The following is a 14,782-nucleotide window of genomic DNA, read 5'->3' as shown; positions in this document are numbered from 1 at the left end:
GACAGGTCTGCATGCATTTCTGCCAAGTGGTGTTCTAGCAACTCAAGCTTTGAGGTACCACTGTTGGACCCAACTGCTGAGTTGCGCCCTGGGATTGTGAAAAGGTTTCTGATAGTCAATGTTAAGTCACAGGCTTCTACTCATCAGCATGTTGTTGCAAAGGTAAAGTGGCTACATCCTCATCCAGACAGATATTTCTTTGGGAAGCCTGTAGAGATATGGGATTTGCAAGGCACACAGACAGATAGTGCACCGTCATTTCTACCCATTGCAAGAATTGCAAACAGATGTGTTTACAGTGCCACAACTGTGCAGTTAAGCCAGACCAAAGAGAAAGTGTCAGTAGTTATACCACTATGCACAGTGGTTGAGATTTAGACTAAATGAGGTTCCAGTCAGTATGCATGTCATTCCTGTACTATACTGTACTGCACTATACTGTATTGTCTTATTTTTCTCTAGTTCAAATCAAAATAAAGACTTGTTTTGTATCATACTGTTTCTAATTAGCCGTCATTGACAGTCCTTATGGTGCATCATCAGATTGCAAGAAGAAATGATTGAGGTTGAACGACCCTAATTGAATAGCTTTGCATTTAGCCCTTGCAGGGAACAGGTCTGACGATCACACATTAAGTCAGTATGGATATGTATCACCTATAGCTGTTCAGGTAAATGAAAAGTTAACCCCTACAATCAACTGAAATATATGAGAAATGTTCCATGACATAATGCTATAATACACACACACACACACACACACACACACACACACACACACACACACACACACACACACACACACACACACACACACACACACACACACACACACACACACACACACACACACCACCCATTAAGTCTGTCACCTATCCGGTGAACAGATATGGGAAATGTTCTTATTCACTTAGATGATATAAAAAAAAAAGATTAACAAATTAAGCCCTTTTTTAAGCCCTTAACAAAAATATTGAAAATTATATTTTTGTTTTGTTCCATTTTTGCTTTGGCAATGGAGAGAGGGAGAGGGAGAGGGAGAGGGAGAGGGAGAGAGAGACCCCCTCTTTAAACAAAGAGTGAATTTGAATGTCAAAGGAAATGGCCAGTCTCCTGCTGGGTCTTTGTCTGGCAGAGGAACGGTAAATCACTGATATCCAAATGTATATAGACAAATTTCACAGTAAACATTTTCAACTGTAAATTTCCAATGACGTACAAAAACACCAGCAAACTGCGGGTTTACTGAGCAACTGCAATTGCCCAAAGTTGCCCATTAATGCCTATTTTCATGCAGTGCAACACGTCGCAATGTGACGTGTTGTGAGCTTGTAGATCTGCTATTTTTTTTCTAGTTTGGGTGCCGGGGAGACATAAATTTTGTCTTTTGGGTCTCCAGCTAAAAAGTTTGGGAACCCCTGCTAAGAGTGTTTATACAGTTACCGGGGTCTCCCCGTCCTTCCAGCTCTTTAATGAACTGGAAATACATGTTCAGGTTGGGATACCTACTGGGAGCGCCATGAAGAAAGGCTGCTTCCGTACACGCTCCGGAGCGTCGCAACGTTTTTTTGTCTTTTTAGAATTTCTTTGCCTTCTCTTTTTTCCCTACACCGTCGGGTGTCTAAGGAGTTATGACAGACAAGCACTTATGGACATCAGCACAGCGATTACACACAGAATTCCGGACTTTTTGCCGAAAACCTTCCACTCGGCTGGGTGGGGGGAGGGCTTCCCTTTGTTCCGGCTGGGACAAACCCGAAGCGGCGAAAAAGACGACCAGGACGACGAGGGACAAGAGCGGGTCTCCTCGTAAGAACAACAAAACGTGGATATAAACCTGCACTGCCTTCAATCCTGCTAGCGAACGTTAGATCTCTGTGTGAATCAAGAACAGTGACCACTATGGACGACTTACTGGCGCGCGTTAAATATAACACCGAGACGAGGAACACGTCTATTGTTGTGCTAACAGAGACGTGGCTAACGGAGTTAGCATCTGATTCTTCCATCACTCCCCCTGGCTTCACCACGTATAGGAAAGACAGAGACCCTGTACTAAGCGGTAAGCAACGTGGGGGGGGGAGTTTGTGCCTTGATCAACAACAGCTGGTGCAAAGATGTTAAAATCCTAGATAGTCACTGCTCACCAGACCTTGAACTTTTAATCATAGCCTGCCGTCCTTTCTACCTACCACGCGACTTCAGCATTGTGATTGTAGCCGTTGTTTACATTCATCCTGGAGCTAATAAGGACACAGCTATGAGGGAATTACACCAGGCGATCAGTGCACAAGAAAATCGCCACCCGGACTGCGCAGTCATCTGCCTAGGCGACTTCAACCGGACAGACTTAAAAAAGGTCTTTCCCAAATTCCACAAGCATGTCACCTGCAGCACCCGTGGTGACAATATTCTTGACCACTGCTACACGCCCTTCAAGGATGGATACAAAGCTCTCCGCCGCCCACCGCTAGGAAGCTCTGACCACTACGCCATCCAGCTGCTACCTGCCTACAAACAGAGGCTAAAAAGGGAGCCGGTCGTTGAGAAGGAAATCCGAATCTGGTCTGAGGACACAGACGCTATGCTACAATGCTGCTTCTACCAGACTGACTGGGGGATGTTTAAGAACGCCGCTGGGAATAACATCAACGAACTCTCAGACTCAGTCACTGGCTTTATCAGTAAGTGCATAGATGACATAGTCCCAAAAAAGACAGTTCGGATCTATCCCAATCAGAAACCATGGATGGACAGCGGAGTACGTGCACATCTGCATGAACGGGATGCTGGTTTCAAATCTGGCGACGTGGAAACGCGCAACACGACGCGCGCGGCCCTAAACAGCGCCATCAGGAAGGCGAAAAAGGCCTACACAAAAAAGATGCAAGACCAACTCAGCAATGGCGACATCAGGAGCACATGGCAGGCGGTACACACCTTGACAGACTGCAAAACAAGAACCAGAAGCGAGGTGAACCCGCCTGCCTCCCTCCCCAACGAACTGAACACTTTCTACGGCCGGTTTGAGATCAGCCCCAACCGCGGCAGCCAAGCGGGGCCATCAGCAGCACCAGCAGAGGAGAACCCTCTAACCATCTCGGAGAGAGAAGTGCGTACAGCCTTCGCACGGGTCAACATCCACAAGGCAGCCGGACCTGATGGGATTCCAGGCCGGGTCCTTAAGGCATGTGCAGACCAGCTGGCGGGTGTCTTCGCTGACATCTTTAACCTCTCCCTCTCCCAGGCTGTGGTCCCTGCAGGGTTCAAAATGTCAACCATTGTGCCCATTCCCAAAAAGGCCAAAGTGACATGCCTGAACGACTGGAGACCTGTCGCTCTCACCCCGATCGTCAGCAAGTGCTTCGAGAAACTGGTGAGGGAATACATCAGCTCCACGCTACCTGCCTCGCTGGATCCGTGGCAGTATGCATACCGCAAAAACAGATCCACCGACGACGCTATTGCCATGGCTCTCCACACCGTCCTCTCGCACATGGACAACAAGCTGCTGAAGGACAAATATGTGCGTATGCTGTTCGTGGACTACAGCTCAGCATTCAACACCATTGTCCCAGCAATACTTGACAAAAAGCTCAGAGACCTAGGGCTACACCCAAGCATGTGCGACTGGATACAGGACTTCTTGTCCAACCGACATCAGGTGGTGAGAATGGGCAGCATCACATCCGACCCCCTGACCCTCAACACCGGAGCACCCCAGGGATGCGTGCTGAGCCCTCTCCTCTACTCCCTGTACACGTATGACTGCATAGCCACACATGTCTCCAACACCATCATAAAGTACGCGGACGACACAACAGTGATAGGCCGAATCGTCAACAACGACGAGTCTGTTCCTCGGAGTACACATCGAGGAGGACCTCAAATGGGAGACGCACACCACACACGTGAGGAAAAAGGCTCAGCAGCGACTGTACTGGCTCCGCCGCCTGAAGAAGCTCGGAGTAGGACATCGCATCCTCAGGCTGTATTACAACAGTTCTGTTGAAGGCATCCTAACAGGCTGTGTCACGGCCTGGTACGGGAACTGCACTGCCCGAGAAAAGATCAGCCTACAGCGAGTAGTGCGATCGGCAGAGCGAATAATGGGAAGCGAGCTCCCAGCGCTCCAGGAACTGTACAAAAAGCGGTGCGTGGTCAAATCCAAGCGCATCATCAAGGACAAGCACCACCCAAGTCACAGACTGTTCAAACCCCTACAACGACCGCGACCGGGCAAGGGGCTCTACCGCAGTATCAAGAGTTCCACCACCAGGCTCTGGTGCAGTTTTAATCCGGCTGCTGTCAGAATGCTGAATGAGGCATAAGCCTGAATGAGGCATAGGCCTTGTTCAGCAGCCTGACAACAGGCGGTGCAGACTTTTCTGGCTCTTCCTGAACACACCTGTGGATTATACCAGGGACAATGACTTGGACTTAGTTCCCCCTCGGACACACCTGTGGACTACACCAGGTACAAATGACTTTTTGTTGCACTCCCTCATGGAGCTACTTGCGGATTATACTAGGGTCAGTCCACCCTAGGTGGACACGCACTGACCTTTTTCACCTTAATCCCATGTATAACGCACTGACTTTTTTTGTCTTTTTTTTATTTTGCACCTTAACGTCCATATGTATATCATGCACAGTATAAGTATAACATGCACAGTATACATACATTGCTGCTATGCTCAGGCACCTTAGTTTTTTATTATCTCAGGTACTTTGTAAATATGTAGATAACTTGTCTGGCCTTCTGTTGCTCTCTTGTTTTGATCTCCTTCCCACTTGCCCCCCACCCCTCTTCTTCTCCCCCCCCCCCTCTTCTTTCTATGGAAACTAACGTTGCGATGGGAACGATGTACAAAAACGAATTTCACCCACTTTTTTACCTTGTAAACCTGTGATGTGACAATAAAACACAACAGACAAATATTGTACTTTTTACTCCACTACAATTATTTAAAAACTTTAGTTACTAGTTACGTTGTAGATTTGGATTATTATTACAAAATATACATTAACCACTTCAGGTCTATTTAAACTTTGGCTATTTGAAAATAGCCGATCTACAAGCTCACAGCACGTCACGATGCATAGTGTCATTACAATATTGTTTGCATACATTTTAGACATATGATAACTTGTGAAACGGGACATTCTGCATAATGAGTATTTTTACTGTTGGTACTTTAAGTATATTTTGATGCCAATACTTTCTTTAGTGTTTCTACATTGCAGTATTGATACTTATGTAAAAAGTTTGAGTACTTTGTCGATTTCAGATTTGGCCCCTCCTGGGTAAATGTGTGACAGAGAATAAGTGGAGTGAAATGGCTTATTGATGGTGGTGTTCCACCAGCAAGGAGGCAATGAATGAGGCAATGAATGAGGCAGAGTGAGCAGCTTACATTGTCAAACACTTGGCCAGCTGCCCCAGGAGCTGGCCAAGGTGCTGAACTCCAGTGGTGGAAAAAGTGCTCACATTTTTACCAGCTTGAAAAGCTGGTCTCTGAAGAGAACGAGAAACTAGTCAACATGTGTTCGACATGTTTTCGATCATTGGCTGTCCTTTAAGCCAATGGGGAGACTTCCCATACTTTCCCATACTCTGAAAGGCGGTCTCGTCCTCACAAGCTATGGTATCATAGCCCTACTAGCAGTGTTGGCAAGTTTCTGCGAGAGAAATAAGCAACCAGGTTTTATGAAAACAAGCTGTGCACACTGCGGAACACACGCATGCACGATGTAAAGCGATTTGGATAAAAGCGCTATATAAATGCACCATTTACCACACACACACACACACACACACACACACACACACACACACACACACACACACACACACACACACACACACACACACACACACAGAGGTTTCCTTATTTAAAGTATGTTTTAAAGTAGAATGTTATGTATACAGATGCTAGGTCATTTGTAGACCAGGGGTCTATTCCACGAAACCTGGATTAGGGATAAACCGGGTTTAAACCGGGTTTAATCGGCTATCCTGGCTTAAATTATCCATAAATCGGTTTCACGAAAGCTGAGTTAGCTCGGCAGATTAACTTAGCCAGTAAACCTGGATATGTTTATCCATGATCCTGTTTCACAAAAGAAAATTTAAGCAATCCTGCCTTAGTTACCATGGCAATTTAGCTGTGAAGTTAGCCTGGTCCGGACCAGGCTAACAGCCAAGCTTTATTAATCCAGTGCCTTGTTCCTCAAGTTGTGAAATAGCTGTTAGTCCAATGACTCCAATCATAAACCAATGAGTTTTTCCACACTTATTCAATTCTTATGCGAAAATCGAAGATCTACAAGCCCGAAATGTTTTTGTCTTATGGCGGCCAGGGGTCCCCGGCCCCCCATGGACCCCCGCCCCCGTGGACCCCCGCCCCCGTGGACCCCCGGACCCCCGTGGACCCCCGGCCCCCTGTGTACCTCCGGACCCCCGTGGACCCCCGCCCCCGTGGACCCCCGGACCCCTGTATACCCCGGACCTCTGTTGGGGGTCAACGGGGGTCTGGGAGTACACGGGGGGCCGGGTACTCCCGGACCCCCGTTGACCCCCGGCCCCCCGTTGACCCCCGTGGACCGGGAACCCCCGGCCGCCAAAAGGCAAGCTTTTCACTTGTAGATCTTCGATTTTAGAAATTAGAAATTAGAAAATTATTCTAAGTGTGTAATTATAATTCCAACATTCACTTAAACTCCTTATGTTTAAGCCTAACTGAATTATATATTTATGGATTTGTATATAAATTAATTGCATATTTTTGGACAACTTGTGCATTTAATTTGTCTGCAATACTTTGCCACGCTTTCTCCCTGGATCTATAGTTATTGCGGCTGTGTTTCCTCTCTTGCTTATTATACATTTTACTTCCTTGTATGATTTCATGAGCTGCTGCAGTGCTGCTGTTCAGCCACAGAGAAGAACGCCGCTCTGGTTTTGGGCTCCATGATCAAGTTCAAGGATTCTGCTATCGACTTTCATGGTCTTTTATAGGAATATGTGAACTCACATTCAGCCTGGTTTAACGATCCTGGCTCGACAAACCTCTCCTTCTCAGCCCGGCTTGGCGTTCGTGGAACTGAATAAACCAGGCTGAACAGCGCAGGCTTGTCAAACCTGGATTTGCCTTTCAAACCAGGATAATTTAATTCCGCTTTCGTGGAATAGACCCCTGGTATCCTATGGTGTGTATAGTTTCAATGTACAGATTATAGGCACTATAAAATACTACTCAAAGGGACTGGCCGTAGTGGTGTCCGGTAAGAACTTAACCGAGATGTTAACCCTGATGATTAAGAGTGTATCGGAAGATCCCTGTATAATGCAGAGAAATCTGGGTTGTAAGGCCAAATATCCTGACTCGTACGGAAGGTGCTAGAGTCTCTCGGGGTGAGAGCTGACAAACTTGAAGGTTGGATACTGCTTGCATCTGCTAGGACGAGAAAGAGGTGCACAACCTATGCAGACACACTGCGTTGTGGCAGCAGAGCTACCAACACTGCAGAGCTCCAGATCCTGATGCTGGATAGGAGGGAGTGGAGGGCAACGATTCTGGAGTCCGTAGCTGGTGTCGGCTAGTACGCACCATGGCAAGTCGTGGGGACGTAATAACGATGACATCACAGCTGTCCCAAAAAGAGTACTACACGGCTCCAGAATGGCCACCATAACAGGTACTACGCTATATGCCCAAATATGGAGAAAGCTGTCATCATAGTACTGTCATCATAGATCAATGACATCATAGAACGGCCTCCAAGTACTCTGATAAAAGGTACTGCATGGGTGCCGTCCGCTAATGATGCCCATCACCCAACCATGACAGCTACCGGAACTAGGAAGAGGAATAAACAAAACGCCGGCCATCAAGGCCATCAAGGCCACCAAGGCTACCAAGGCCACCAAGGCCACCAAGCCCATCAAGCCCACCAAGTGAACGAGGAGCAGGGGGCAGCGAGGCGGGGTGACACAGAGGCTTCTCCAGCCAAGACCAAGCCGGTGAGCCGGCTGTTTGTGTCCACTCCAGTGGACGTTAAAGACAAACTGGAAGCAGAATTGGAGAGGTGTGTTAATATCCTCCAGGTATTAACCAATGGGCGTTCGGCCAACGAGGCCAACGATGCCCTCACCAGTCGTGCTTGTAAGGGTCCTCAGGGCCACGAGGAAGTGTGTTTGGGTTTATTGTATCTGATCCTGACTGAACCCAACCAGGCACAGAAGTGTTACAGAGACCTGACGCTGGCCACCAGAGATCGCATGAGTGTTATTGTGGACAAACTCATGGAGATCATGAGGGGGAAATTTCTCAAACTTCAAGATGTACCCAGAACACAGGTGCTGTGGTTGGTCAAAGAGTTAGTAAATAATGATGTGTTGAAGACCGATGAAGTTCTGATGATTCTAATGAAACAAATAGCAGGAGGAGACATCTCCAATCAGAACCTGGGGTTGGCTGAGAATGTTCTGGATATCCTTGTAGAACACAAAGAGTGGTTGTTAAAGAGTCGATTGTTGGTTGCCATGGCCGTCTATACTTATCTCAGACTGATAGAGGATCATGGAACACCCATCTTATTATCACTCCGGCAGAAAGAGGTGGAATTATGTATCTGTCTGCTGCGAGAAAGGTTTATGGACTGTTGTGTCATTGGTAAAGACCTGGTTCGCTTGCTGCAGAGTGTTGCTAGTATACCAGAGATGGAACTACTGTGGAGAGATTTACTGCATAACCCAACATCCCTCAGTCCTCAGTTCACTAGTCCCTTACAGTTGTTAACAGTTAGATCACCTAAACAGTTCTTAGCCTGTCGACTCACTCCAGATATGGAGACAAAAATGCAGTTTATGACCACCACGGTGGATTTTGGACAGCAGAAGCGCTATCAACATTGGTTTCAGAAACAGTACCTGTCAAAGGAAGAAAACCAATCGCTATGCTGTGATCTGATTCGTTACATCTGTGGGGTCGTTCATCCGAGCAACAAGGCTCTGAGTACAAACATCTTGCCACGCTGGGCTACCATTGGCTGGCTCCTTACCACCTGCACGTCTACTGTAGCGGCCTCCAATGCTAAACTGGCTCTCTTCTATGATTGGCTGTTCTTCAATCCTGAAAAGGACAGCATCATGAACATAGAGCCTGTTATCTTATTGATGCATCATTCTATGAAGCCTCACCCTGCCATCACGGCCACACTGCTGGACTTCATGTGCAAGATCATTCCTCATTTCTGGCCTCCACTGGAGTCTAAAGTGCAACAGGGCATTTTCAACTCTTTAAAATTCATCGTGGAGAAGAAAGTCCTGCCACAGGTAGCTCCACTGTTTGATAATCCTAAACTGGACACAGAGCTTCGATCCATGCTGAGAAAACGATTCCCAGATTTCTGTAGTGCACCTTCTCCAACCGAAGTGAAAGTGGAAGAGAAAAGGGAGTCCGGCATGGAGGTGAACAGCCATCTGCTGGACAAGGAGGAGGCTCGCTATGTCAACACAGAGGCCGCCTTTAGTGATGATGAAGATGAATTCAGCAAAGGTAAGAAGCGAGTGATAAGTTTACCCCTTGTCACAGAGGCCATTACTGAGGAATCTGCAGACATTACACCTTTCCTGGACCGACTAGGCGACACGATGAAAGAGAAGGTGGTTCAGTTGCAGAAAACGAGTGATTCAGAGATGCAGTGTGTGCTCATGCAGGAGATAGTGGATCTGATCCTGGAGGATGACTTTGAGACAGAACAGATGTCCACACTTGCTTCCTGTTTGGCAATACGGTTTAAGAGTGACTTCGGAGGAGATGTTCTGCCTGACGACATCAGCGCGGAGTCTCTGGAGGAGTATGTGTGTAAGCCTCAGTGTTTGCTGTTCAGGAGATTGTGTGCGATGCAGGAAGACAACACTGGCTTCTCCGTCTTGTTGGACATGCTGAACGAACTTTACCAGAGAGAACACAACCTAGGATATCACCTGTTATACTATCTGAAGGCTAGTAAAGCAGCGGTAGTTAAGACGTATGAGTCGTTTGCTCAGGCGACTGCTCTGGGAGATTTACACACCTGTTTGATGATGGACATGAAGGCCTGTCAGGAGAACGATGTACGACTACTGTGTTACCTCATCCCGACCATCTACTCTGAGTTTCCGGATGAGACACTGCACGGTGTCGAACTGCTCAACATGATAGTAGCAGTTATCGACCCGACCCAGCTTCACGAATTAATGTGTCACGCGATGACTGGGAAGCTGGTTATGTTCCGAAAAGACTCGGTTCTCAACACACTGATGAAGTCTTTAGAGTGGGAGACGTTTGAACAATACAGCACCTGGCAACTGTTTCTGGCTCACAGCATTCCTCTGGAAGCCATCATACCCATTCTGCCAAACCTCAACCATAAAGAGCACCCAGAGGCTCTGTCCTGCCTGCTGCTGCCCCTCCGCAGAGAGGAGCCCAGCGAGGACATGGTGAGGATGGTGTTGAGTCGTCCGTGCCACCCAGAAGACCTGTTCACCAACAGTGTACTGAGACACTGGCTGTCCCAACATGAAGACATCTTGTCTGAGCACGTCAGAGCTCTGCTCATTAAAAACAACAACCAGCCCCGCAAGAGACAGACTCTCCGCAGCTCCGGCAGTAAGCAGGCTCAGCTAACACTGGAGCAGATCCTGGAACACCTGGATACCCTTCGCCTGAGTCTGACCAACACCAAACACAATTTCTTCAGTGAGACGCCCATCCTCCAGGCCTTGCAGCATGCCCAGGCCAACTGCCATGAAAAACACAGCGCGAGGTTCAAGGATCTGTTTTCTCTGGTGGAGGAATGTGAGGACAGTCAGTCGAAACCTTCAAAGCGGCGCCGCAAAGCGGTCATGAAGTGTTCTCCTCGCAGCAGGAAAGGAGCTGTGGCTTATCCCAACGAAGAGGAATCCATCTCCAGCTCTCCATCGGATGAGCAGGATTCTAAACCAAAGACGGCCAAGAGGAAGAAAAAAGATGTGTCTGCTGTCAGCTCTGAAAGCGAATGGCAGTGATGGACTGACTGACTGGCCAATATAAAAAAACATGTTTTACATAAGTCGGCCTCCTGTTGGCGCTATAAAAGGAAGATGTGAAAAGTGCAGGCAAAGGTTTTTCCTTGGCCTCTAGGAAGTGTGCATACAAAGTTTTACACAGATCAGTGCAGTTATAGCTAAAAACACGAAACGGCCCGTTATAGCGCCACCATGAGGCTGATTTAAAAAAATCAAGTGGCATTTCTTTCTCGGCCTAGTGGGAATGTGCGTGCAAAATTTCACGGAAATCGCAAGCTGTGTTCATGATTAGAGGCATTTTGTTCAAAACTGAGCACTGAAAGCTGAAAGCTGATAGATCCTTTTCGTTTAATGACTATTAAAGATACTGTGTACCGATTTGCGTGACAAATTGTGTAGGAGTACTTGTCAAAAAATGTGATTTGCAGAAATCGGCCTCCTGGTGGTGCTATAACAGGCCCATGTGAAAAGTGTGGGGCAGAGGTTCTGCTCTGGCATCCAGGGAGTGTGTGTGTACGGTTTCGCTGCAAGCAAGCCAACAGTGCCGAAGATTAGCTGTTCAAAGACGGTCGGTCGGACGGACGGACGGACGGACAGACAGGGTGCAAAACATAATCTCGGCCATGCCTTCGGCCTGCCGGAGAAAATAATGTTGATAAAAAATAAGAACGAAAGGAGGAAGCGCTACATGGCTCTATAGAAAGGTGGTTGGTGGCACAGGTCAGTACATAATATGGCAAAAATAATTGCAAGAAAAATAATTCCAAGGCACGCCGTCTTTAATGAAAAAAATGCAGTATGTTATTATGAGCAAAGCAGCAACATGACCAACGCGTGTCGAGGTCTTCATTAGGGTTGATCATGCTGTTGCCTTGCTCATATTAAAATATAGATTTTTTTTGACGGAGTGCCTTGGAATTATTTCCTCGCAAGCCTGCAGTCCACAACATTTGGGAGTCAAGCAGTACTTATTGGACTTGGTTTGTGCAAGATAATGTCCAAAAAATACTGTATGTGCTGTGTTGGTGAGTGTGTCTTTACTGGTTATTGGTCAGGTCTCTGACAGCCTGAGGTAAAAAGCTCTCTGTGTCTTTCTAGTGGATTTGTGAAAGCGCACGCTTGACTGTTTCTACCTATAAACTGTTGTAGAAGTACAATGCAGGTACTGATAAATGCTGATGCTGTACAGAATATGCCATGCATATATACATTGTACATACGCTGATCTATCTTTTTTTATTACCTATTAGTATAAATAATAGTAGACATTTTTTTTTGCTCTTGTTTTTCTCTTGTCTTTCTATTTTTTTAATAATAATTATTATGGCCTGCTGGTCCCCTACTGCAGTGGTTCTTTTCATGTCAAGGACCCCCAAATTAATATGTATTTCGCCGTGGACCCTCATCAGAAAAGATGTGTGTTGTTAAAATGTTTTGAAAGATCTGCTATTTTCAAATATAACTGATGTTGACGCTTCACACATTAACACATTTTTGGTTAGTTTGTATGCATCAAGCCACGGACCTATGGTTCCATTTGTACACTCTCAGAGTAACAGATCTGTAAGGGTCCATTTGGTTCCTAACTATCAATAATTCAGCTGTGGACCCCCTGAAAACCCCCCAAGGACCGTTTTAGACAAAGTGTTTGACTGTACTCGTGCTGTTCTGACATTTCTGTCAAATACAATATTCCACGATTATTTGTCGCTCAAATAGTTGAAGATTTTTTTTCTTACATTTTTATCCCACGATTTTTCAACCCCATTTTTTTCACCCAGTGCCAATTGTAAGTAATCCTGGGCGCTTCACTCCCTCTTCCAGCCTAGGGGAGAGCCCAGAGCAGAGCTCATGCCTCCTTCAATGCATGAGAGCTAACAAGCCTTCTTATCACCTGACAGGGGGGAGTTTCCCCGGTAGAATGTAGCGAGTGGAAGGAACACGTTATTCCAACCAGTTCCTTTCCCCTCCATCAAGCGCCCCGGCTGACCAGGGGGAGGCAGTATAGAGACCAGGATTACTGCATGTTTTTGTGAGGGTACCTAGGGGACACGGGAGAACATGCAAACTCCACACAGAAAGGTCCTTTTGCCAACCCCACCTGGGTATGGGCACTGATGACGCGGAGGAGAGAACACGCCCCCAGCACCCACAGTGTCCCCGGCGGAATCAAACCCCAAATAATTGAATGATTTGATTGTGTTTCTGTCGTTGAGCATTGGAACATTATGAATACAAATTACATCTCGGTTTGGCTTTTAGGCTTCATGAACAAATGGTGCATGGGGCAGATATGACAAATAACTCACATAATTTAATAACTTTATACTTTATATGAATAGAGGAAATAGCCGATCTACAAGCTCAAAGCATGTCACACCATGACGTGTTCTGAGCTCGTACATCTGCTATTTCCACTATTTTTTTAAATGATTGAAAATATAGGGACATTTTTCAACATGGAAATGATTATAACAATCATGCAAAAAGAATATTGTGATTATCTCAAATAATTGTGGATAGGCGATTATGTAATAATTGTGACAGGCCTATTAATGACATGAAATCAACATGCAACCGCAATTTGTTCCTGTTCATGGATGACTCCTGGTCGCTCCTGGTCTCGTACAGGAACAACAACAACAACAACAACAACCCCCTCGGGAACACCTTTCCACTTCGACGCACCCCCACTTCGACGCACCGGGGGTCCGACCAACCGGGGGTCCGACCAACCGGGGGTCCGACCCACCGCTGTTACGTTATTATCCTAGTCTAATAATAACGAGGCAGAGAGAGAGGTTCTGTTCAGTTTACTTCACCTCAAGCCGGCATATGATCACATGACATGTACGTTGTATATGTATATTGGCTCTCACACGACACTGGTGTTAACCCCTTACACAACATCTCCCCCTTTTAAGTAAGAAACATTCCTGTTATTTTTGTAATGAACAATCAACAAAATACCTCTTCTTTTTTCAACAATAAACATAACTTGCAAATCTTCTGAAACAGTACCTTTGCATCAATAACACACATGGCAATTACTTTAAACCCAAATGCAATTCAACTGTTCTTTTGTTCTTTGTACTTTTACAATGCATCAACATTTCTTCCTCTTACATTACTCTTTTCCTTTTAAATCACAGCATTGTATCTTTATAAGTCCAGTCTCTTGGGTGGACGGGAGTGTCTCCCTGAGCTTGTGACATAGTGTGGTGTGGCGTGTGGGTCACCTGCAGTGTTGGTAGCACTACCAGAGTATGTGACAACTGGAGTGTGTGTGTGTGTGTGTGTGTCAGATGGTGGCTGATGAGTTGCACGCAGGTGCGTACTGGTTCTTCTCAACAGTCCATTCTCTGTTCTGACGAGGTATGACCTTGGGGCTGCTGTCGGTTGTATGACTGTCCCGTGGGTGTTTTCTGTGGTGATCCACACACTCTGACCTGGGCGCAGTTCTGGCTGAGTGTGCGCTCTGTGGCGGTTGTTGTAGAGTTGCTCTTGTTTCCTCTTTGCTTGCTTCTCCATGCTGCGGAACTGCTTGATGTTGGGCCATTTTGGAGACAAGGCTTTGGTTACCTGAGGTAGAGTGGTCAGTAGTTGTCTCCCCATGAGGAGCTGTGCTGGAGAATAGCCATTCTCCAGAGGGGTGGCTCGATAACTGAGCAGAGCTTTAGCACAATCTCCTCCTTCCTTCCACCAGCCCTTGACCGTGGCCACGGC

At 46.6% G+C, this 14,782-nt stretch overlaps 1 protein-coding gene across 1 annotated transcript; it reads left to right on the top strand.

The window, feature by feature from the left end:
- Positions 1–7,846: 7,846 nt before the first annotated feature.
- Positions 7,847–11,056, top strand: LOC308099697 (integrator complex subunit 3-like; the record flags this gene model as incomplete). The annotated part of the gene is made up of 1 exon (XM_080448430.1): positions 7,847–11,056. The coding sequence occupies one exon, from the start codon at positions 7,847–7,849 to the stop codon at positions 11,054–11,056; it is 3,210 nt and encodes a 1,069-aa protein (XP_080304556.1).
- Between the last annotated feature and the right edge of the window lie 3,726 nt (positions 11,057–14,782).

The sequence above is a fragment of the Gymnoscopelus braueri genome (assembly GCF_963280865.1).
Source record: "Gymnoscopelus braueri genome assembly, chromosome: 13".
Lineage (NCBI taxonomy): Eukaryota > Metazoa > Chordata > Actinopteri > Myctophiformes > Myctophidae > Gymnoscopelus > Gymnoscopelus braueri.
This window is presented reverse-complemented; position numbering and strand designations above follow the sequence as displayed.